General features: G+C 39.7%; 1 protein-coding gene across 7 annotated transcripts; it reads right to left on the bottom strand.

The window, feature by feature from the left end:
* Positions 1-1922: 1922 nt before the first annotated feature.
* Positions 1923-20947, bottom strand: cblc (Cbl proto-oncogene C, E3 ubiquitin protein ligase). Of its 7 annotated transcripts, XM_079693383.1 has the most exons (13): positions 20788-20947; positions 19805-20572; positions 15439-15585; positions 15189-15345; positions 14473-14594; positions 12704-12841; positions 12523-12610; positions 12226-12357; positions 5602-5787; positions 5009-5155; positions 4219-4277; positions 3372-3427; positions 1923-2835 (listed from the first exon to the last, which is right to left on the bottom strand). In XM_079693383.1, exons 2-12 carry the CDS (start codon positions 20176-20178, stop codon positions 3409-3411), a joined length of 1569 nt encoding a protein of 522 aa, XP_079549509.1. In that variant the 5' UTR covers positions 20179-20572; positions 20788-20947; the 3' UTR covers positions 1923-2835; positions 3372-3408. The 7 variants fall into 7 exon arrangements, 6 of the variants coding, with proteins under 6 accessions (XP_079549509.1, XP_079549508.1, XP_079549504.1 ...); XM_079693382.1 differs by lacking the exon at positions 3372-3427 and having other exon boundaries at positions 5602-5784; XM_079693378.1 differs by lacking the exon at positions 3372-3427.
* Positions 20948-21953: the final 1006 nt, after the last annotated feature.

Below are 21953 nucleotides of genomic sequence, written 5' to 3' on the forward strand. Positions count from 1 at the left end.
GAGGTATGTCAACACAGCTTGCGAGGCATGGATGCTTAACAACCCTGGCAAACCCATGTCAATCTATGATGTGCCTGGCGTTGTCGCCACAGCATACCCATTGGCTGCAAGCCCAATGAACAGCCAAGCAGGATTCAGGGTGACAGGAATTTTCCCCTTCAACAGAGATGTGTTTCCAGAGCAGGACTTTGCCCCATCTTTTGTTACAGACCGGGCAAACCCAGTCCCAACTGCGAATCTTGTTGCTGCCCCTGATGAGCTGCACCCTGACACTGACAATGCTGTGCAACAGCTTCACCCAGATACTGACAATGCTGTGCAACAGCTTCACCCAGATACTGACAATGCTGTGCAACAGCTTCACCCAGATACTGACAATGCTGTGCAACAGCTTCACCCAGATACTGACAATGCTGTGCAACAGCTTCACCCAGATACTGACAATGCTGTGCAACAGCTTCACCCAGATACTGATGATGCTGTGCAACAGCTTCACCCAGATACTGACAATGCTGTGCAACAGCTTCACCCAGATACTGACAATGCTGTGCAACAGCTTCACCCAGATACTGATGATGCTGTGCAACAGCTTCACCCAGATACTGATGATGCTGTGCAACAGCTTCACCCAGATACTGATGATGCTGTGCCTGGACCAAGTGGTTTTTCTGCAGGCACTGGGAGAGGTCTCTGCACCCCAGAAGACCTGCGGCCTTTCCCTAAAGCTGGACCTAGGAAAGTTGGTGGTGCCGTCAGGAGGAAGAGGAAGACCGCCATCCTGACTGACACACCAGTCAAAAGACAACTCGAAGAGCAAAAGGCCGGAACAAAAAAGAAGAGGCTTTTCAAAAAGAGCAAGAAACCACAACCAAAAGCTCCATCCAAAGCTCCTGCTCCTAAAAAGAGTAAGAAAATTAGATCATCTGAGTCGGAGTCTGAGGATGATGACTACTGTTTGGTGTGTTTAGAGTCCTATGGGAATAGCCGGCCTAGGGAAGTGTGGCTTCAGTGCCAATTTTGTAAGAAGTGGGCACACGAGTTATGCACTGCAGGTCAACCAAACTTTATCTGCCAGAATTGTGATTCATGTGACTCTGATTGAGATACAGGCATTGAAACACTAATTTGTATAATCTTAAATCATACTGCATTAATTCTGTCACTTCTAACACCACACACACAGACACAGACACACACACACACACACACACACACACACACACACGCCCACACACACACACACAGACGCCAACACTCACACACATACAAACACGCACATCCACATTCATACACATACTCACATTATACAAACTGTTATTTGGTTCTAATTAATATGGTCTCGTTTGTTTAGAGGTCTATGGGAATAACCGGCCTGGGGAAGTTTGGCTTCAGTGCCGCTCATACACATACACACGCCCACACACACACACACACACACACACACACACACACACACACACACACACACACAGACGCCAACACTCACACACATACAAACACGCACATCCACATTCATACACATACTCACATTATAAAAACTGTTATTTGGTTCAAATTAATATGGTCTCGTTTGTTTAGAGGTCTATGGGAATAACCGGCCTGGGGAAGTTTGGCTTCAGTGCCGCTCATACACATACACACACCCACACACACTCACACATAGACTTCACATCACACACACTATACAAACTGTTATTTGGTTAAAAATGGGCAAACATTGTGTTGAATGTTTATGTTTTCTGGTTCTTGTATGAATTAAATACTCAAATTAGTTTTTTTTGTCACTTAATTCTTTGTAACTATAGCATTTTAAGTGTGTGCCAACCAACCCCATTGCATGTGCCAACCAACCCCGTGCTGGGGCTGGTTGGCACAGGTGCACAACATGACTTTATTCATGAATACAATAATTTTAGGAATCATTTATGAACATAAAATGTATCTCTTTTTATAGCTGAGATCTTAATCTTTCAGTTGGTACTGGCTAGACTATTTTAACATAAAGCATGACTGAGAAATATGACAGAGAGTGAAAAGTGTGCCAACCAGCCCCGCTCTCCCCTACTATATGTTATATAGTTCAGCTTTGATTCCATCATCTCATTAAACCTTATTTAAAAACATTATTTTGTTCTGTGAAGGGATATATGCACTGTACTTCACTTTAATTAATAATGAATGCTGAAAAGCGTATATATTACAGCATGATTTTTTGTTGAATAGATTTGAGTGGTTCAAAATTTCGGGTCGCGATTTATTGACAAAGGAAAAAGTGGGTACCGAAGCCTGACCAGTTGAGAACCACTGCAGTAGAGGGTTTAAAAGCTGATATAAGGAACATATTCATGGTATCGGTTAAACAGTGAGGTAGCACATTTCTCTCCCCAGTTATGTGATAGCCCCCTTCCTTTTTCATAAGGGTTAGGGTTATAATGTCAAGCATTTCAATAATTTCCATTATTTAAGGGGGGGCTCATAAAATGCTTTAATTATAAAGAATAAGTGCTGAACCTACTGCTGAGATAATGGCAGTGTAATTATTGAACAGTAGGAGGCCTCAGTGAGAAATCTTCCTGTCAGTCCCACCCACTCATTACAGCTAAACATCACACCAGAAACTATTTCTACTTTCACTGAGGGCTGATTTTCAGGTATTTCTCGCTTTGATTTAGAGTCTTTATCTTGCAAAGGTGCTCTTCTGTCAGGACGACATTCTTCTCGTCATCTCTTCCAGGTCACATTTGTCTTCTCTGAGCCCCGCTCTCCGTTCCTCCCTCTCTTTGCGTCTTTGTTTCTGTTTGACTGGGCTGGAGGGTCCGAGCCACGCTGCTGCACCTACACACAAAAAGAGATTGTACTAAAATGTCTGACTCAACTCTTAAATACATTTTCATTTTAAAATAATGATATATATTAACTTCTAGCTAGCCTTTCAAACAAAGGTGTCACTCAGAGCATTACTAATTGCTGCATTGCAATAATAGCTGGAACTGTCATTTATGTGTTCTGCAATAACTTGCTGAGTGTCTGCTATGAAAGGGTCTATGAATAGGATTTATTTGGGGTAAGAAATACAAGATGTTAGCAAGGATTATACGATTCACGCCAGCAAGATTTACTTATAAGCAAAATACATTGTGGACAGACTTTTGCGAGTGAAGGAAATACTCATTTAATTTGCATGAAATAGAATGAGACACATCCATGAACAATTAAATAATTGTGTGCAACAGGGAAGACTTGACATTTATGTATTGGTCTGTGAAAGGGAACCATAGACCTATCATGACATTTTATAGTTTTTGAGACACATAATGTTTCAAGTGGAGAATAATCTCATAGTTTGTAGTTTATAAAATGCCATAACTTACTGTCGACAGCCCTCTGAGAGGAAGATGCAGACTTTGCTTATGTGAGATATTCAGCACTGCTTAAAACAGAACAATACTAATCAGAAATATATAAAAATAAACACAATGCAAATTATTACTTAAACAAAGGCATGACAACCAAAATCTCAAATGCAAAAAATCATTGCATCTGCAAACTTTGCAATGCTGATTCCCTCATAGATAATTGGACGAGATTTTCCCAGAAGCTCCTGTCACGATTCTTATGTTTTGTCACGTTTTTAGTTTTGTATGTTGGGTTTATTATTTATTATTTCATGTTTTCCTCCTTGTTTCTTGTCTGGTCCTTCTCCCTGTGTTTTCCTCCCTGTCATTAGTTTCCCTGGTGTGTCTGATTGTCTAATTGTGTTCACCTGTTGCCCTTGTGTTTCTGCCTCCCCTGCCCGGCTGTTTCTGTCGTCGGTTCATTGTTTGTTTGTCCTCCCTTCACGTCACGCTTCTTGTTTGTCTCTCCGGTCTTCCTCCATGTTGGTCACGGTCAGTTTTGTGTATTCCTGCTACCTTGTACTATCTATGTTTTTGAATCATGCCATGTTTTGGTTTTTCAGCTTTTAAATAAAGCTCGCTTTTGTTTATAACCTTTACCTTTTTGTAGTCTGCATTTGGGTCCTACCTTTTTCCGCGAATCCTTGACAGTGATTCTAACAGCTCCAGATAAAGCTACATCTAAAGATCACTATCTCAGTATCACAAGTCACCCTGTACAGTTTTGACTGCATGCCAAAATGAGTCTCCTGAAGGCTTCTTGTATACATTTAACAACAACCACATGCCCTTCCTTTTATTAAACTTCAACTTTTTGTGTCACCTGTTCTTCTTTTTCTCTTGATTGTGTCTTCTACGTGCTCCATTGCCACTTTCATCCAGCTGAAGAGAGGAAACACACAAAGATAACGCGGCCTTCAGCTACTACTGGGTATCAAGAATACATTTATTATAAAATCTTTAATGCAATTCAAATTACAGACTTAGAGGACATATTATTCTAACTTTCAGGTTCATATGTGTATGTTGTGCCTCTCCTGTGACATGTCTCCATGCTTTAATGTTCAAAAAGGTATTTATTTTTCTCATACTGTCTGTGCTGCAGCACCTCTTTTCACCCTCTGTCTGAAACCAGTGCCCAGTCTGCTCTGATTGGTTAGCTGGTCGGCTTTGTTGCAACCGCTTAGAGATGTCCCGCCCCTTAGCCTATCGCATACAATGTGTTGGAGCTCTAGTCAATAAAAGAGCGTTACATGGTGATGTAACTATGTTTTTGAAGTAAGCAAGGGAGTCCAAGTTTCAGGAGTCCCAAGTGTGTGGGAGAGACACTTCCCTCTGGAGGGAACTTTGGGATTTTATCCTTTGTAGACCATTTACATGCACACAAAGCTATATAACACACTACAGGAAAGGGAGTACACAAAAACGTATTATTTGCAGTAAGCAGAGTTACTTCCACCTCTGTTGGCGAGTGGTTTTCAATACTATGCATTAATTAACATTCATCAGAGTTTGTCTCAGAGGAAGGGAGGCATTTAACACTTCCCATCATAAAACCGTGAAACAGCAACAGCAACAATATGCAAATAGCTCGAGTGTTTGAGGGAACTTACTGAACTTGAATGGGAGTGTTTTGGGAGGGTTTCTGAGGTCCGTGGTCGGCTGGAGGGAGATGGAGAGCGTGGGGTGGTGAAGTTTTTAGGGGGCAGAGGTGGAACGCTGAGGTGGGACCGGGGAACTTGATAATCCGAACTTGAGAACTGTTGAGAGAAAAAGTTGGCAGTCGGTGAGTGAGTTAATCGTTTTATATTTCCGTGGAGAGCATTACTTTAAAGTAACAAGAGATTTTAAAGTGGGAATGAAGATGTATGTTGCAATTGTGGAACCTCAATTTTAAGAAAAAATGCTGCTAAATCACTTTCGCTTTCTTTATTTCTCTCATACTGCCTGTACTGCAGCACCTCTTTTCACCCTCTGTCTTAAACCAGAGATCAGTCTGCTCTGATTGGTTAGCTGGCCAGCTCTGTTGTGATTGGTCAACCGCTTAGAGATGTCTCGCCCCTCAGCCTATCAAGTGTGGGAGAGAAACTCCCTCTGGAGGGAACTTGGGGATGTTAGCCTTTGCAGACCATTAACATGCACACAAACCTATATAAAACACGACAGGAAACCCTAAAAGCATGAGCACCAAAGTGCCTTCACTCACGTTCTTCTGGGCAGCCATTTCCTTTCGCACCAGTTCAATGTCCTCATGGTCCTCCTCCTCCTCCTGGTCCTCCTCACCCTCCTCCCCCCATTGACCGCTGCCTGGTAGGAAGGGCTCCACAAGGATGGACTCAGTTCCTCTGATGTCGCAGCGACAGTACGGGCAGGTCTGGCCAGCTGACTTCTGCTAGATAGTCAGGTCATGGGGCAGAGTATTGGAAACACTAAATGAATGTAGAGCCTAACTTGGTACCACTTTACAATAAGACTACCTTTATAAAGGATTCATAAAGGGTTTATAATTAGGTTATGAATTAGGTTGTAAACACTTTATTAAGAACCATTTATAAACCAGTTCTAACATAGTTTTCATACGTCAACACAGGCTCACTATTTGGCAAGATGACTAAGCCTTATATTGACTACTTGGCGAGAATCAACTCAGTGAACAACAGATACCAAGGATGCTGGCCGATGAAGGAGACAAAGTAAGCTAGGTAGCCAATATAAGACTTAGCAGTACAGCAGTGGGCTCACTATTTGGCAAGCAACCGGTCACAGTTGCCCAGTTTATCCAACCAAGTCTCACATCTAAACGTGTAATAACTACGTTGGTCCACAACTTGGGACGTAGTATTTCTACAAAAACGCCTCTGAAATGGTAAGATCCCTACGTTTTTTTTCACCATTAATTTCCAATGGCTGGCATCTATGTCACGTGATCTTCAAATGTCTCCCCTTAAAATGCGTTTTGATGTCATTTGATAAGAGAAATATGAGTTGTTATTTCAGATTATGTGTGCAGTGGATGTCTTTTATCTATCTTTAGTTTGCTAGTTATTACGAAGATTACTTCAGGAAATGATGTCCATACCACGTTTTCATTGTTACCAAGTGGTTGCATCTAAAATGGTGGCATAGATACGTTATTTTCCCCTGTGCAATTCCAGTCTCACATCTCACATCACATCGTCATAAAACAAATACCGGAAACAGACGTAGGCAAGATCTTCAGCTCTGTAATTGGATGGTTTAGCCGCAATGCACGTTGGGAAATAGTGTTTATGCGATGTGAAATCCGAAAACATTTTTTAAAAATAAAATAATACTTTATTCCGAGTGTGCTGGCTTTTCTCTTTGAAAGTCATCACATAACGGCATTGCAATACACGGTTCGGCTTCATTAAATATTACATATCTGCCGTAGTTCTCTATTTATAGAGCCCTGAAGAGAAGACTTCTACAAACAGGAAGAACTGCTGCCAAAACTGAATATGTGACGTGGATCATAAATATATCAGCAATTAAACAACATCTTACATTTCTTTTCACACAATACGTCTCCTGGCAGTATCAACACTAATTCGGCTGACTTTTATATTTGATCCAATTGGTAGATAGGCTGTATTTACACCATAAAGGTGCACAGCTGATAGAAAGGGACACCTGGTGGTTAAAGCATATTATTGCATTTTATTATTTTTATTGTTAGATATTAATAGGGTCCCTATAAAGTATATTCATTACTCGTTATTCTCTACTAATAGTTAATTAAAGACTGTATATAATGACTATTTTGCACATCCCTTTCAAGATTTCAAGATTTTCTAAGGTTTATTGACATATCATATGCACAACTTCGGTGCAGTTATGCAATGAATGAAAAACTTGGGTCGCAGGTTCCTCAACAGTGCATTACAAGACATCTATCAATATTTGTGCATACCTCCAGCAATGTTAACTATGTTGAAGCACTTATTTTAACTGATATTATACTATTATACTCTTATAAGATGTATGTAGATAGAATAAGAAATGTGCAGAATATGACAGTTTAATGGTGGAGGTACACACATATTGATAGGTCTTGTAATGCACTGTTGAGGAACCTGCGACCCAAGTTTTTCATCTCCGACCTTGTCAGGTATTGAACATTCAATAAATAAAGAACACAGAATTATTAAATATAAAACACAGAATTTGTGTGATTATACTAAAGGATTTACAAATAAACACCACTGCATATTTACAACTGTTACACATGCTGATGTAACGCAAATGTTTCCAACTTGGGATCAATAAAGTATATCTTATCTTAAGATGATCGATGGCTACTGCCATATTTGCAAAATGTGCCTGTGAACCTTGACAAGTGCATGTTTCAGGCTTATCAATTAACAACAGGAGGGGTCACAGACATAAGACCAGCTGTTAAATAAAGCTCTTCTTTCCTTAGCTGTCATGTGGGTATATATTAATGCTGCCCATTATGGACACAAGCAATTTTCACCCATTTATCAATTATATGTTTTAAATTTGAGTGTTTCCTATCCCCTAAACCTCAAGGGGTGTACACAGTTTAATACTGGCAACTTCTTATGATGGGAAATACGAAAACGTCTTTTAAAACTAGAATTCCCAGTAGAGACGTGCCATAGAACATGTTGCGAAACACACAATAGCCAGCATGTGTAGTTCTGGGGACGGGGGCGACAGGGTGAACCCGTTCAAATCCAGTTCTGGACAGTCTGCCGTGGTTCCATCCCATTTCAAAGTGCTGTTCGAGGCTTGGCGTAACCCTCGGCGCACACTCAAACATCCAAATCACAGAGCTTGAGGACTATCACGGGGGTTGTCAAGCGAAGCGGAGAGAATACTTACTTCCGGGTGTAAAATTCTCCAAAGCAAATGAGCTGCTCCGACCCTCGGTCCTGACGGACTCCAACTTGTGTTTATTAGTCAAACAAATAAATAAACACAAGGATAATTATGTGTTATTGTTGAGTAAATGGAGAATTGCACAGGGGAAAATAACGTAGGCCTATCTATGCCACCATTTTAGATGCGGATTTTGTTAAACTAATATGTTTGCGCTGTGGACCAACACTATAAATTGACGGGGAAGGGGGTAGCAATAAAGATAACACCATTAAACAGTTACACAACATAACAGAAATAATATCAATAGCAGCGTCCCTAGCAACCACCTTGGTAACAATGAAAATGTTGTATGGACACAATTTCCTGAAGTAATCTTCATAATAACTAGCAAACTAAAGATCATGTACATCCACTGCACACATAATCTGAAATAACAACTCATATTTCTCGCATCAAATGACATCAAAACGCATTTTAATGGCCAAACTAACCTTAAAATAGGCATTTTCCACCGAGAATAAAACAAAGGTCGGCCATGTTTTTTTTTTCTGCAGGGAGAAATTTGAAGATCACGTGACATAGACGCCATTGGAAATTAATGGTGAAAGAAACGTAGAGATCCTACAATTTCAGAGGCGTTTTTGTAGAAATACTACGTACCAAGTTGTGGACCAACGTAGTTATTACACGTTTAGATGTGAGACTGGGTTGGTTTATCTCATGTCTTATAAAAGTTTATTAATGATGTATAAAGTATTCACAACCTAATTTATAAATGAATTACAAACTATTCGTAAACCCTTTATAAGGGTAGTCTTATTGTAAAGTGGTACCAAAAACTTTAGTACTCTTTGGGAATATTTTCATATTCAGCTGCAAGCGTTGCAGATGCCTTTTAGTGTATGCAGAATAACACTCAAACTCTTAGTATCTTCAGAATTTGACTGCCTTTGAAGGTGATGTATTGTGTTGTAAACTGTCTGTCAATAAGGAAGTTTGGTTGACCACAAACTACACTTACAACTTTTCCATTGTGGTCTGACATCCTTGAAGCATATCTAATTTTCTTGTCTTGCCTGCCGGTCTCTCTCTCTCTCCCCTTCACCCTCGTGCACACACGCTTTCTCAAAGTGAATGTGACCAACACAGTTTGAGGAGGATGTGAGCCGGTGCTAAAACAGGAAGTCCTCTGCCAAATGTCAGGACATGCTGTTCTGCACTTTTGCAAAGACTTAAACACCTCCAGAACAGATGAGAGGGTACAGCCTGGTAGACTGAAACTAATAATAGAAGAGCATGGACATCTTTAATTATAACTGGATGAGTTCAACGTCACTCTGTGATTAATAGAGGCAGTAGAAAGTCTTTAAAGGAAAGTGCACTTTTGAATTTAGAGTTTTAATTAACAGAAATCTTTGGATTTGTGTGCCATCAAATATGGTTAAATGTAATTGATTTCAATGAAACAGCACCATACGATTTTCTGTTTAGCTTTCTCTGACATTACTATAAAGTTGATCAGGCTAAAAGTGCCTGTTCATAATTTTAAAGTTCTCATTTTAAATATGAATGGCATCCAATATTGATACTAATGGTTTATTTGCACAGCTCTTTTCTTTTCCACTGTTAAACCAAGGTCTGTTCTTTATCTTTATTAAAGTGTTTGCTTATGCAATGCATTGGTTTAGGAGGCTTTTAGTGTGGAGTCCACGTCTCTATCTGTGGCCTGACAGAACTGGAGAGTTGACACATTTGTGGATGCATCTTGACCTAATTCACAAGCAACGCTGTATGGAATATTTTTTTAAATGTTGTCTTGTGTCAATAAAGCTGACAGATGCAATGTCACTTCAATGTAAAAGCTAAAGTTGGATAAAGGAGCGTTTGAACATCCTTATGTCCTTATGTGTAATAGCTCCATTGATACACAAACACGGGCTAGGCTATCCAAGGGTATTTCTGATTACTTTTTCTTGAATCGAGGAATGTTTTGCACAAATGATTGTTTCAGCAATTAAATTATGTTTTATGAAAAGATACTGAGGAATTTGTCATGGTATTGATTTGTGAGGGTTATCTTATACAACAGAGGATGTGAAAATCTTGTTTTGTCATCCCGACTGTTTCACACCACTGAACACAGACAACAGTTCCGTTAATAACCTGCCTCGCTTCAGGGCGTCTCAACGTTAGCACAGGTTTTAAATTAGCTACAGTAGGCCAGTGGTTCACAACCTTTTTGGTCTGAATTACATTCACTGCCCCTTCAGATGGACTTGTTTACCCCGTTATACAGTAGATTCCCAATGTATGTTTTCAAATGTATAACACTACTCCTTATATAAAAGTTGATATTGTTTTCTCATACAATTGAACTGGTAATAATAAGGTTGGCTTGGTCGACAATCATACCGCTAATACTACTTAGCTGAATTACTGCATTACTTAAACTTTAACCTTTTATCCATTAGATTAGGTTGGAATAGTTATATATGTCTAAATAAGACATTGCACATGGCATACATTATATATTTCATATATAAACAAACAATGCATAATAGAAATAGAAAAATATATCCTAAAGAGTATCTATGGACGACACAATATAAAACAAAGTATCAGATTGAAAACCCTGTATTAGGCTGCAGCCACACGAGGACGATAACGGTCATATCCGCTACAGTTCTCTATCAGATAGACGGTTCGGCCACACGAGGCCGAAATAGAAACGCAGAAAACGATAACGGGTCCCAAGGTGGGTAGATCTGCGAAGGAAACGCTCTTGGGGGGAAAATGGCTCCGTGTTTACGCCTGATAACGTTGAAGCAATAGCCCCGCCTCTCCCCACCTCTCCTGCTCAGAGATCAGCTGCTGGGCTCTCAGAAGAGGGGAGGAAAAGAGAGGATCCATTTTTTATTATTATATTATTATATAAAGTCGTTATCAATTCGTTTTAAAGCTAAATAAATAACAAAGAAGACCTCTGACCGGCACTCTTCTGATTTTGTCCGGAAGATTTCAACTTTAACGGACATGTTGACCGGCGGGAAAAAATCTAACGGAAACTCTGCCGCACGGTCCCCTCGTTCCTTGGAAGAGGCGGAGGTGGGTGTTTGTCATCTGCTGGTGGACTAACGGAGGGATTTACAGCAGGAGCAAACGCTTGCCTAGGGGAGGGAGAAAAAGAGCCAGAACATCCACAGCGGAGAATAAACAGAAGGGCAACCATGGCAACCATGCACCGGAAGTCTTCTTCGCTGCTTTTGTGGCAGGAGTACAGCGCCACATACAGGCCCGGCATATGTACTACAGCGTCTCCAGCGCTTTCGAGCAGTCTCGTGTGAACGGACACGTTTCTGGTGCCTATTGCGTGTGGACGGAAGACTTTTTTGATATCGATTTCGGTCCGTTTGCGTCATCGTCCTTGTGTGGCTCCAGCCTAAGATTCACCCACTACTACTAAATAAACTATAAACATAGGATAAATGCTAAATATAAAATATAATAAATAAACAAACAAAGCATACATAGCCTACTTATATCACTTGCATCTAACCATTTGGAAATTACTTATTAAATACTTATATTAAATATTGAATTCTACCATTTACTTGAGGCTGTTTAAACGACACGTCGTCATATCACATATTTTTCAATGTTAGTTGTCACTTGATATTATTGTTCAACTAACCTAATATAGTTGTGTGAAATTTGTTGACATAAAACCCTTAATTAAATTCAACATTTCAGTTTTTTCAGTGCACATGCATAACTGCAACATAAGGTGTTGACTGTTGAGGTGGTACAGCTGACTAAATCTGTGGTTTTCTTTCAATCAAATGATATCTATTTTTTCAAACTAGTTTAGCACAATTGTTCAATTGCATGTGGCCCCTGGCAACAGCAGAGGTGTTCAGGGCTGTAAATGACTCTAGTGAATGAGTAAGTGGAGGGGGGTTTCTACCTGCCAGCCTGTGAGGCAGGGTTGGCACAGGAGATGTCCACACGGCTGGATACGAGTGTCCTTATCCCTCTCTGTGCAGATCTTACACAGCTGGAAGGTGCTGCCGATGTCACAGTAAATCTCATACTGCTCCTGTCGGGCGATAGTGTACCGTTTGAGATGTGTATACATGAAATACAAGACAAAATACTAAGACAACATCTCGGGATACGATCTATGTTTTTTCTCGGTTAAAGCCTCGGGATGTTGTTGACAGTTTGATGAATGGGTAAAGAGGTATGAAGTTCTTCCACTTACTTCTGAAACTTTGACTTTGCCCCTGTGGGCCGGCTCACACAAGCTTGTCAGGTCGGGGTTCACATCTCGGCCATCTGGGTACAGGTAGCTGCAGGCACACAAACACACAGCAGTAAGGAGAAAAAAGAGACAAACAGAGACAAAAATAAACCAGAGAGCTGTGTGTGTTTTTTTCTCTAACCATCCTTCCTTGAAGCCCTGAATGAGTGCCTGGTAGAGAGGTGTATTCTGGGGGATGGTCTGGACGATGCCCCCTTCACTGGTCACATGACCAATAGCCCACTGACCCATTCTTGTGCAGCTCAGGCGGAAGATATAGCTAGGAGGGAAAGAGATTCTGTTAATCCAATGTGTTTAAACAGTATGTACACATTAAAGTTTCCAGATAAGCATTTAAACATTATTTTAAGTCTCTGGCATAAAGTAGATGCTTCAGTCTAAATGTAGGTCTTTTTTTTTTGTATTTGTGCAATCTAGGGCTGTACCCGAATATTCGACTATTCGATTATTCGTTCGCTGGCCAACTATTCGGGTTTCAATTTCATTATCCGGATATTCGTTTTTTTATTAAAAAAAAAATTATTCTAAATGTATGCTATTAATAACGACGAATTGCCATATTATTATACTATATTTATACTTTTGAATTGCACCGTTAAAATGCGGACATACAATCTCAGCCTGTGCTCCTGACATAGCGTTCACTCACAGTCACGAACGCAAACGGCACGCTTCACCTCGCTTCACCCACAAAATGCCGAAGACTTCAGCTGTGTGGGACCATTTTAAATTGGACGACGGTAAGAAGAATATGTGCAAAATATGCGATAAGAAACTGGCCTACCACGGTGGCACAACAACTCTGAAAAGTCACCTGGATGCTGTAAGTAGTAGCCTAGCTTAGTTTAGCTGTTGTCAAGTTGCCATGATGAAGCTACTTTATCCGCCGTTTAAACAGTAACGTTACACATGATAAAAACGTGCACTTACTTTGCTTGGAAAATAGTTGCAAGCAAGCAACCGAATTGTTTTTTTATATTAGTTTATTTTATTTTATCCGAATAGTGAAAATAATAGGAGTAATGTGGGAACATCTGGGGCTAAGGCAATGGCATAAAGTTGAGTAGCTCAGCCTAATAATAACTTGTGCAACGCATCCCAGCCATCAACATCCTCAACAATACAGCAGACCCTACAGTTACCCTACAGAGGACACATTTAGTTTTAATGTTTGCGAGTACTGAGACAATAAATACATATAAATCGTAATAGTATGCTCTTTCTGCGCTTCTGCTTAACAGCGTGTTGTCAGGTGTCTCGGATTCGGAGCGTGTTATGAAACCTTTTTAAAAAAAAATGTTTTTTAAAAAAATATTTTTTTGAAAAATGTTTTTATAAAAAAAAAATACAAATCTCTCCGCACCGAATATTCGAATATTTGCTGCTGATTAGTACCGAATATCCGGAGCCCGAAAAATGGTATTCGGGACAGCCCGTGCAATCAATTACATATTTTTTAAAAATCACTTTTTAAGTGCTGTGCATGGTATCGGAACTGCCTACTGACCCATAAACTGTGAAATAAGCAACAATAAACAATCCTATGTGTCCCCTTTAAAGCAGTTTTGGACACGCGTATTGTCATGGAGCTATACTTAACAACATGCTTGACTGATAGACAGAAAGCTGGACAGTTTTAGTTGGTTATGCTGAAAAACATCTGGTAAAAACTGAAGAAGAAAATAAAATACATACATTCAACAAATAATGAATAAACATTCTTTCCAAAGACTTAAATATAGAGTGCTTTGGTTCAATGTAGCTTTGGACCTTATTGCTAAAAACTGAGATGAATCCTCAGTAGTATTTAGAGTTTTGAGATATGTGTGATATAATATAGGTCCTGTAGGAAGTGCATCAGTCAGAGTGTGTTGCTGTACTGGTCCTCACCTCCCAGGTCTGTGCAGGTAGTGTTCCAGACGAGCTATAACCTGGTCATAGGTGAGGAAGGCCATGTAGCCGGGGTGAGTCACTGCTAGCTGGTTCCAGTTCCTTATGAGTGACCTCCACGGCTAAAAATGAGAGCAGACGTAGGATGTTCATTATGATTCATGTTTAAAGAAGTTCTAAACACTTTGGTAAAATATGCTTTATCGCTGTCTTGGTAAGAGTTGCTCTAGATGAGAGGATACCAATCGATTGTCGATATCCCTTTGGACAGAGTAGTTTCCCCCTCCTTCCATTCTTTATGCTAAGCTAAGCTAACCAGCTATAGCTTCAAAGTATAAATATACGAAAGGTATCCATCTTCTTATCTCACTCTTTGAAAGAAACCTACTGAGCGTATTAAGCAAAATCTCTAACTATTCCTTTTAAAGAGGGAATATTATTATAATTTCAGGTTCATATGTGTATTTTGTGCCTCTACTGTGACATGTTTTTCACACTCTGTCACACTGTGATTGGTTGGCTGGCCGGCTCTGTTGTGATTGGTCAACAGGGGGGGCAGAGTGTGTGGGAGAGGAAACTCAGAGGAATGTTAGCCTTCGCACACCATTTACATGCACTAAAACCTATATAACACATTGCAGGAAAGGGTAAACCCCAACAAGATAATAGGGCCTCTTTAATCTATCAGTTTACGACTTTTGGAAAATTCACCTTACCTGAAACAGTCTGGTGAAGATGTCGAACTCAAACACAGAGATGTAATCATTACAGGTGAGATCTATAGTTGATTTCAGAGCCATGGACTCCATCCCTTCCTCAAACGCATGCACACTCTGCAGCTGCTCTTTGAAGCTATTCCACTGCACAAAACACCTGTCAGAACACATTGTTAACTTGTAGCAACAAATAAAAACAAAATGAAAATACAGTAAAAGTTATCTTGTTAGGAACATTCCCAAAACTCACTTGTTTCCGAATGAGCGCATCCAAAACTCCTTTGCCTCTGGCTTAGTCAAACTGTAGGTGTCACCCTGATAACTGCCCCCTGGAAACATGGCCCTCAGCTCCCAGAGCATGTGACTGAACAGCAAGGACAGTTTGGTCAAGTTCCTCCTGAGAAAGAAAAACCAAACAGACTTTCAGTTGTGTAGTCAGATATAGAAATAGGCTTTGCTTGGACATCACATTTCCTTTTTCTTATGCTCTCTTATACAAACATGTAAAACCATCTTGTGAGGCAATACAGTAACTACGTCTCCTCAAACTTATAACCCTTAACTCACACACTTTCTTTGAGTATTCTTGCATCTAAAAGTGTCAAAGGCACTAGGATTAAGATTCAGAATAAGGACATATCTGCAGAAACTTTTTAATAAAGTGTCACTGCCTTAAAGGTTAGTTTCTGTGCATTTGTCTCCAGTGTAGGTGTGTAAAGTTAAAGGTGTCAGGCCAGGCAGGCTTGTTTTGCTATGGCAACTGAGGTAAACACTGGCTATATATAAATGGTGTATACATGTAAAGAAATAACATAAAATAAATTCTAACAACAGCGTTTTTCAGGGGGACACAGATCTAATTGTTAAACACTGGATACTGTACTGCTTCTTTTGAGTTAAATCAAACACTGCTGATACTTTCCGCAGATAAACGCACACCAGGTAGTCCAGCTAGCAAACAGGATGCTCTGCAGCTTGCTTGTCTGTAAATACCACAGAATGTTCCAGTGGCCAAAGTGTCACTTCTGTATAAGAATGTACTGTACACTCTTTCGAGACACTTTGAGGTTAATTTACTAAATATTTGTCGACAGTTTCTTTTTTTTTAAACACACATCTGTCAACAAATATGTCGCTTGGTGCAGTCTCTCATAAAAAACTGAATCAAACTATGTAAATGCTACATTTAATTGACATTGTATGCACTGTAACAACAGCTTACTTCCATCTTTAACACTTTTTTTATTATATAAAACATAAAGAGTTAAAAATATATCAGTTGTCTTTGAAGTATCTTGAAAGATCTTTTTCCGAACATGTTTTACGTAAGACCCGAATGCGTGTTTCAGGAGAGGATTAACAGACTCCACTATATTTATTTTACTTTTCGAATGAAAATGCAATTAAAATTGTACAATATAGGAAATATATTCTAATACCTGAATTCAGTATATTACAATGCAAGTAAATCCCATCCATTGAATTTGACCCCAACTTCTCATTTTCATCTGCACTTTCGTAATTATTTTTGAATGTTTCTTTGGAAATATTTTCTGCAGATGTGTCCAGGCAGCCAGTAATTAAAAAATGGGCATTCTCTTAAGAGGATGGTGGTTAAAAACGTTTCAACTCGATGAGAGAAACGTATAAGGTGTTGAGGAGAAGCGGAGAAGCGCGGGAGGAAATGTGTTATTAGTCACGTCTCTCGGTCAGTCTGGTATAAATGTCATGAAAAAAAGATGGTCGCTAAATGTACTGCAAACACTCCAGTGCACGTGTTATTTTTAGATTAAAGAGTAAAATATGTTGGGAAAGCAATGGCGACGCTCTATAGCTTGATTCTCGGATGGGTTGGTTTTCTGTGCTGTAATCGTTTCTCTATTTTAATATTTGAAATATCGCTTGATCACCTGCGAAGCTCAATGTTAAATGCGTTTGAAGCTTCCGATCTTTCAAATCTTATACAGAAAGAGAGAATAACTTTCAAAGATCTTTGAGGCGCGTTTACGTCGAGCTCTCTGCAGCCGATGGAAGTCTTTACAGAAGAATCTCAAGCTAAATAAAAATAGTTGTGTAAAACATTCACACATCGGTTATGGCCTATTTATCTATTTTCAGACTTGCACATGATGAGACAAATGTATTCAAAACTTCAAGACCAAGAACACAAAGCTGTGTCTGAGTGACCCTCAAATTCATGCTCACATTTTGTAATTCAAAACAAATCCTGCAACCTAATATATATCCAGAATTGTAATCAGTGATTATATTCTAACAATGGAAATGACATATTAAAAACCACACCCTAACCACGATGAGCAAGATATTCAATCCTAATGAAATATTTGTTTGTGTAAAAAGTACCCAAATATTAAGGGGCATAGCCGGTTTAATCAATGTGTATTTGTGTAAGTATACACATTGTATCATTCATAGTTAAAAAACTGGTTTATTCATTAATATACTGATAAATATTTGTGTTGTTTTTGAATATGTTGAACAGAATTTGCATATTTGCATGTGTTTCATAAATTCCAGTCAGATGATGTCAAAACCATCAGTGTATCACGCACAATAATCCACCAGCCACTCAACCCTTCAACTGTCTGTTTCTGTGGCCTCCTCCATCGGGCTGATCTCAGTTCTGTTCTAACCTTAACATACTGCCTGACGAAAAGTGGGTTGCTTTAAAAAAAGATAAAAGAATATATTGACTCAATTTGCCGTAATTCAAAAGCCACACTACACATAACACAATGTGAATTTGTCACATGACTGCTCATGCAGACCTTGCTGTGGTAATAAGCCATCTGCTGTCTTGTGAGTGCACAATGACGCAATATAAATAAAGATAGATAGATGGATAGCTCAGCATGTCTTTATCTGAGTAAAAAGTAGAAAAGAGAAGTCCTATATTTAGCAGTGACAGTAGCAGAGGATAGATGTGTTACTGAATGGAAACAAACAGAAAAGTGTGTTAAGGCCCGGCTGCCTTTCTCCCAAACTGCTCACAAACTGATGTTGCTATTGCCAAGTTTCCGTACATTAGCATCACAAAGATTCAGGTTTGGCTCTTTTTCTGCTGCCGTTATTAGTAGTCTCAACAGGAGCAGCAGATGCAACACAAACCTTAAATAAAGAAGTCACTCTTTTTAAGCTGTTCCAAAATATCCACTTTGGCCAAACCGCAAATGTACTGAAAGTGGTATTTCTTTTCTCTTTTGGCACACCACAAAGTCTATATTGTACATGTGGGAACGGGGGAGTTATTTTATTGAACTATATATTGTAGCGATGGTGTAAAGCGGCCATACGAGTTTGTTTGATTTAGTATATAAGGACGAGTCATAGCCTCTATCGTAGCCGTCAAGTATTCATTTATGAGTCCTTTAGTCGAGCAAATACAGAAGACTATTTATGGATTTTCATACTTTTTAAAGACCACGAGCACAAAGAGCCAAAGCCCTGGTCCCATGATCCCCGATAAGGATTTGATGGATGTACGAACTATTTCTGACCCCAGAGTCAGTTTATTTGTGTTAAATCTCACATCAAGATCTGGTTAGAGAGGAATACATCTAAAAAAAGATGATTTTTTTTCAGTTTGAGAACATGATTAAATTAGGGGGGGGGGGGGGAAATGGCGACCACTACACGAGGCCGTCATTAAATGGCGGGTTACCTCGAATGGTAATTGGCCGTGCTCAGTGAAATGTTTTAATTCAAAAGAAAAGTTTCCTTGTTACTCTGGATAATGGAGAGAGAGCAATACATTCCTTGATTTGCAGGGACACTGCTTGTGTTTAATATTTTTAAATCATATATGAATGCTATGATCGCTGGTTTTATCCAAAATGTATTTTGTACTACATAATGTGGCGTCCAATTTGTTGCCATTTGAATTTGCCTGACTGAACCTTGAGATACAAAAATAATACAAATGATATTCAAGTTTCGATATATCTTTCGATATCAATATATGTTTATTTGAATATGGAGATATTTTGTTAGATTCATAAAGTTATCATCTAGTATACGGCCTCTTGGTTAACTCTAGCGCATTTAAAGCAATGTCTTATAACGTGCATTGTCCCTTTTCAAATAAAAATAAATAAATAATGAAGTGTCCAGAAATAAATCAAAACTGGTCATCACAAGTCCTGGGAGCCCTAGATTATGTTTTTAGGTGTCTTGTTTCTTTTGACCAAGAGACCAAAAATCAAAGATATTCAATTGACAATTAAACAGAACACAGAAAGAAAAGCCAATTATAGCATTTAAGAAACTAGAAGCCCCACCTGTTGCCATTTTCTATAAAATAAATGACTGAAATTATTAATTAATTGTCAAAAAACTAGCTGATTATTGTTCTATCAAGCAACTTTTTCTTTGATCTGTACACCAACAGGATAACACATGTGACTGCCTCTCATAAAGTGATTGATTGATTGACTTATTTCAATCTATATTAAAAAAGACAGAGAACAAAGGACAAAGTAATGAATGAATAAATTAAGCATTTGAATAAAAGGATTCATAAAACCCTTTTTTTTTATGTATTTCATTTCAGGTAAAATAACACTTTCTCTCTTGTGTGTAGATGTCGGCCCTCTTACCTGCAGCTGGACGTGTCCTCGAACATCTTGTCCCGTCCCTCTTTGAACAGCAGCAGCGCCCGCTCCGTCTTATCCAGCAGGTTTCGGATGTGGACCCTCAGGTATTTGGCCTCGTCCCCTCGGGGTGCCTGGCCCCCCTGCCCCTTGGAGCTTCTGTTTGGCTCCCAGACCTGAGTCAGCAGTGTTCTTGTCTCAGAGACCAGCTCTGGCAGGTATGGTGGACTGTTCCTCAGGCCCAGCCGGGGGTTAGTGCACAGTTCGCCCAGTTTATGAAGTCTTTTTAGGGTCTTGTCCAGCAGCCGCCTGTCTCCACTGGTAGGAGTCTGGGAGCTAGATTTGGGGCTCAGGGAAGCTCCAGAACCTGCTGCCGCCATCTTTCCTCTGTTGTGAAGTGATGTGAATCAACCTTAAATGTCAGTCTGTCTGTAAGGAGGCGTGATGATAAATAATAATTGTCTTCCTGTTCTCTATTGAATGTGTTTAAGTGCAAAAATAGGAGCAGTTATCATCCAGACTCAAGTGTTTGAGTGTCTCTGCTGGTATTTAATGTCCTTACGGTGATTTGTGTGAGGTCCCAGCTTCTTTGGATAAGCAGACATCTTAGCCTCTTCAAACAGCATCCATCTTTGATCCATAAGATAATCCAATAGCATTACATGACCCAACGATGGCTAGCCCGCACAATTACAGCATCTCTAAAAATGCACTTCAATCTTAGCATTTCCTCCAGAAATAGCCCATTTTTAGACTCTTTGTCCTGTGTCAGATCTTCAGAAAAACACAAGAAAATACAAGTCCTGTTATTTAGAGGCTGCTTTTTAAAGGTTTTTCAGAACAGTTCAACAAAAGACAACATAAAGAAGTGAAGTGACTACAAAGGAAGGGAGTGACACTGATACTCAACCGTTCAACCAACAACTACCATCCTGACTCTCTCACCCTCTCACTTTCAGCCTTCCTCACCCACTCTATAGCACACTTACCAATATTCATGCTCACATCTCAGAAGCAGAGCACTCCCACAATGTCAGGGTCAACCGAACAGACACATCTACTCACAACACAGTGGAAAACATGTCCTCTGTCATTGGCTGAAACTTTGCTGCTTCTTCTTTGTCTCTCTTCCTTTCTTCTGTCACCCCCCCCCCCCCCCCCCCTCTCTCTTTTTCGTTCTCGCTCTTTCTGTTCTTGGTGCACCCTTTGAATGGTTTCCTGGTTGCAGCCAGCCAAACAGGTTTACTTTCTTTGCTCTATTGCTCGAGCAGGAAAGCAACAAGAGAGAGCAAGAGAGAGAGATGGGAGTGGTGAAGACCGAGAGGAGTGACCTCAAAATTCAACATGAAAGCAGTGTGCAAGACCTGAGTTAAACTTAGTATCCAGACAGGTAGCCTTCTCACTAACCGACAGGATGCCTGCAATCAAAGCAAAGGTCAAACTTAAAGGTCAACAACAACAGTTGTGTTATAAGAAGAATCCTCTTCACCTGACAACTGGCAGGGAACGATGTGTACTGTGTGATTTGAAGGATTTATTTGGCATGTCACCATATACTTTCTGCAGAAGTGGTTTATCAGTACATTGACTACTTTGGTTTAAACTCAAATATTTCAAAAACCATTCGATTCATTTCTGTGTAATTGTGCATGGACTTCCCAAGAGGAAGAACCCTAATAACTTTGCTATGGTTTTGGATGCCATTCAATTTAACAGGGAGGTGTGTGGCGCAGTGGGTTAATGCGCTGATCTTCGAATCAGAGTTGGAGTCCCACTGCAGTCTGTATGTCGTGGGGATTGCCCACAGTATTGAGTATGTAAGTTGCTTTGGATAAAAGCGTCTAACATGTAATGTAATGTTTCCCCTTCAGAATGAGTTGTTATTGTTTAAAGTCACTACTCTTCCTTTATCGCCACCATCAGGCCAAAATGTTAACTTTTACAAAATGTGCTGTTTTTGGTCATCTACCTAAAAAACCTCTGATATTCCCATCAGTCTTGACTGTAGCCTGCTTTGTGTTTGGTGCCTGTCTGTAAATGTTAGAATTCTAATACATAAACAATACCCAAACATATCCCAATCGCAATGATAGAAAACACAAAATAGAAGAAAACTGTCACATTTAAAAAGCCCTAATGAGGAAATGTGGTCGTT

The sequence above is a fragment of the Notothenia rossii genome, assembly GCF_949606895.1.
Source record: "Notothenia rossii genome assembly, chromosome: 7".
Lineage (NCBI taxonomy): Eukaryota > Metazoa > Chordata > Actinopteri > Perciformes > Nototheniidae > Notothenia > Notothenia rossii.

Bases quoted from the DNA above. Each gene is read 5' to 3' on its own strand.
- cblc (XM_079693378.1), bottom strand. From the start codon at position 20,178: ATGGCGGCAGCAGGTTCTGGAGCTTCCCTGAGCCCCAAATCTAGCTCC. The intron at 12,611-12,703 runs GTTAGAGAAAAA...GTGTGCCTGCAG, and splicing joins CAGGGCTTCAAGGAAGGATG to CTACCTGTACCCAGATGGCC. The intron at 12,358-12,522 runs GTAAGTGGAAGA...ATCGCCCGACAG, and splicing joins GCAAAGTCAAAGTTTCAGAA to GAGCAGTATGAGATTTACTG.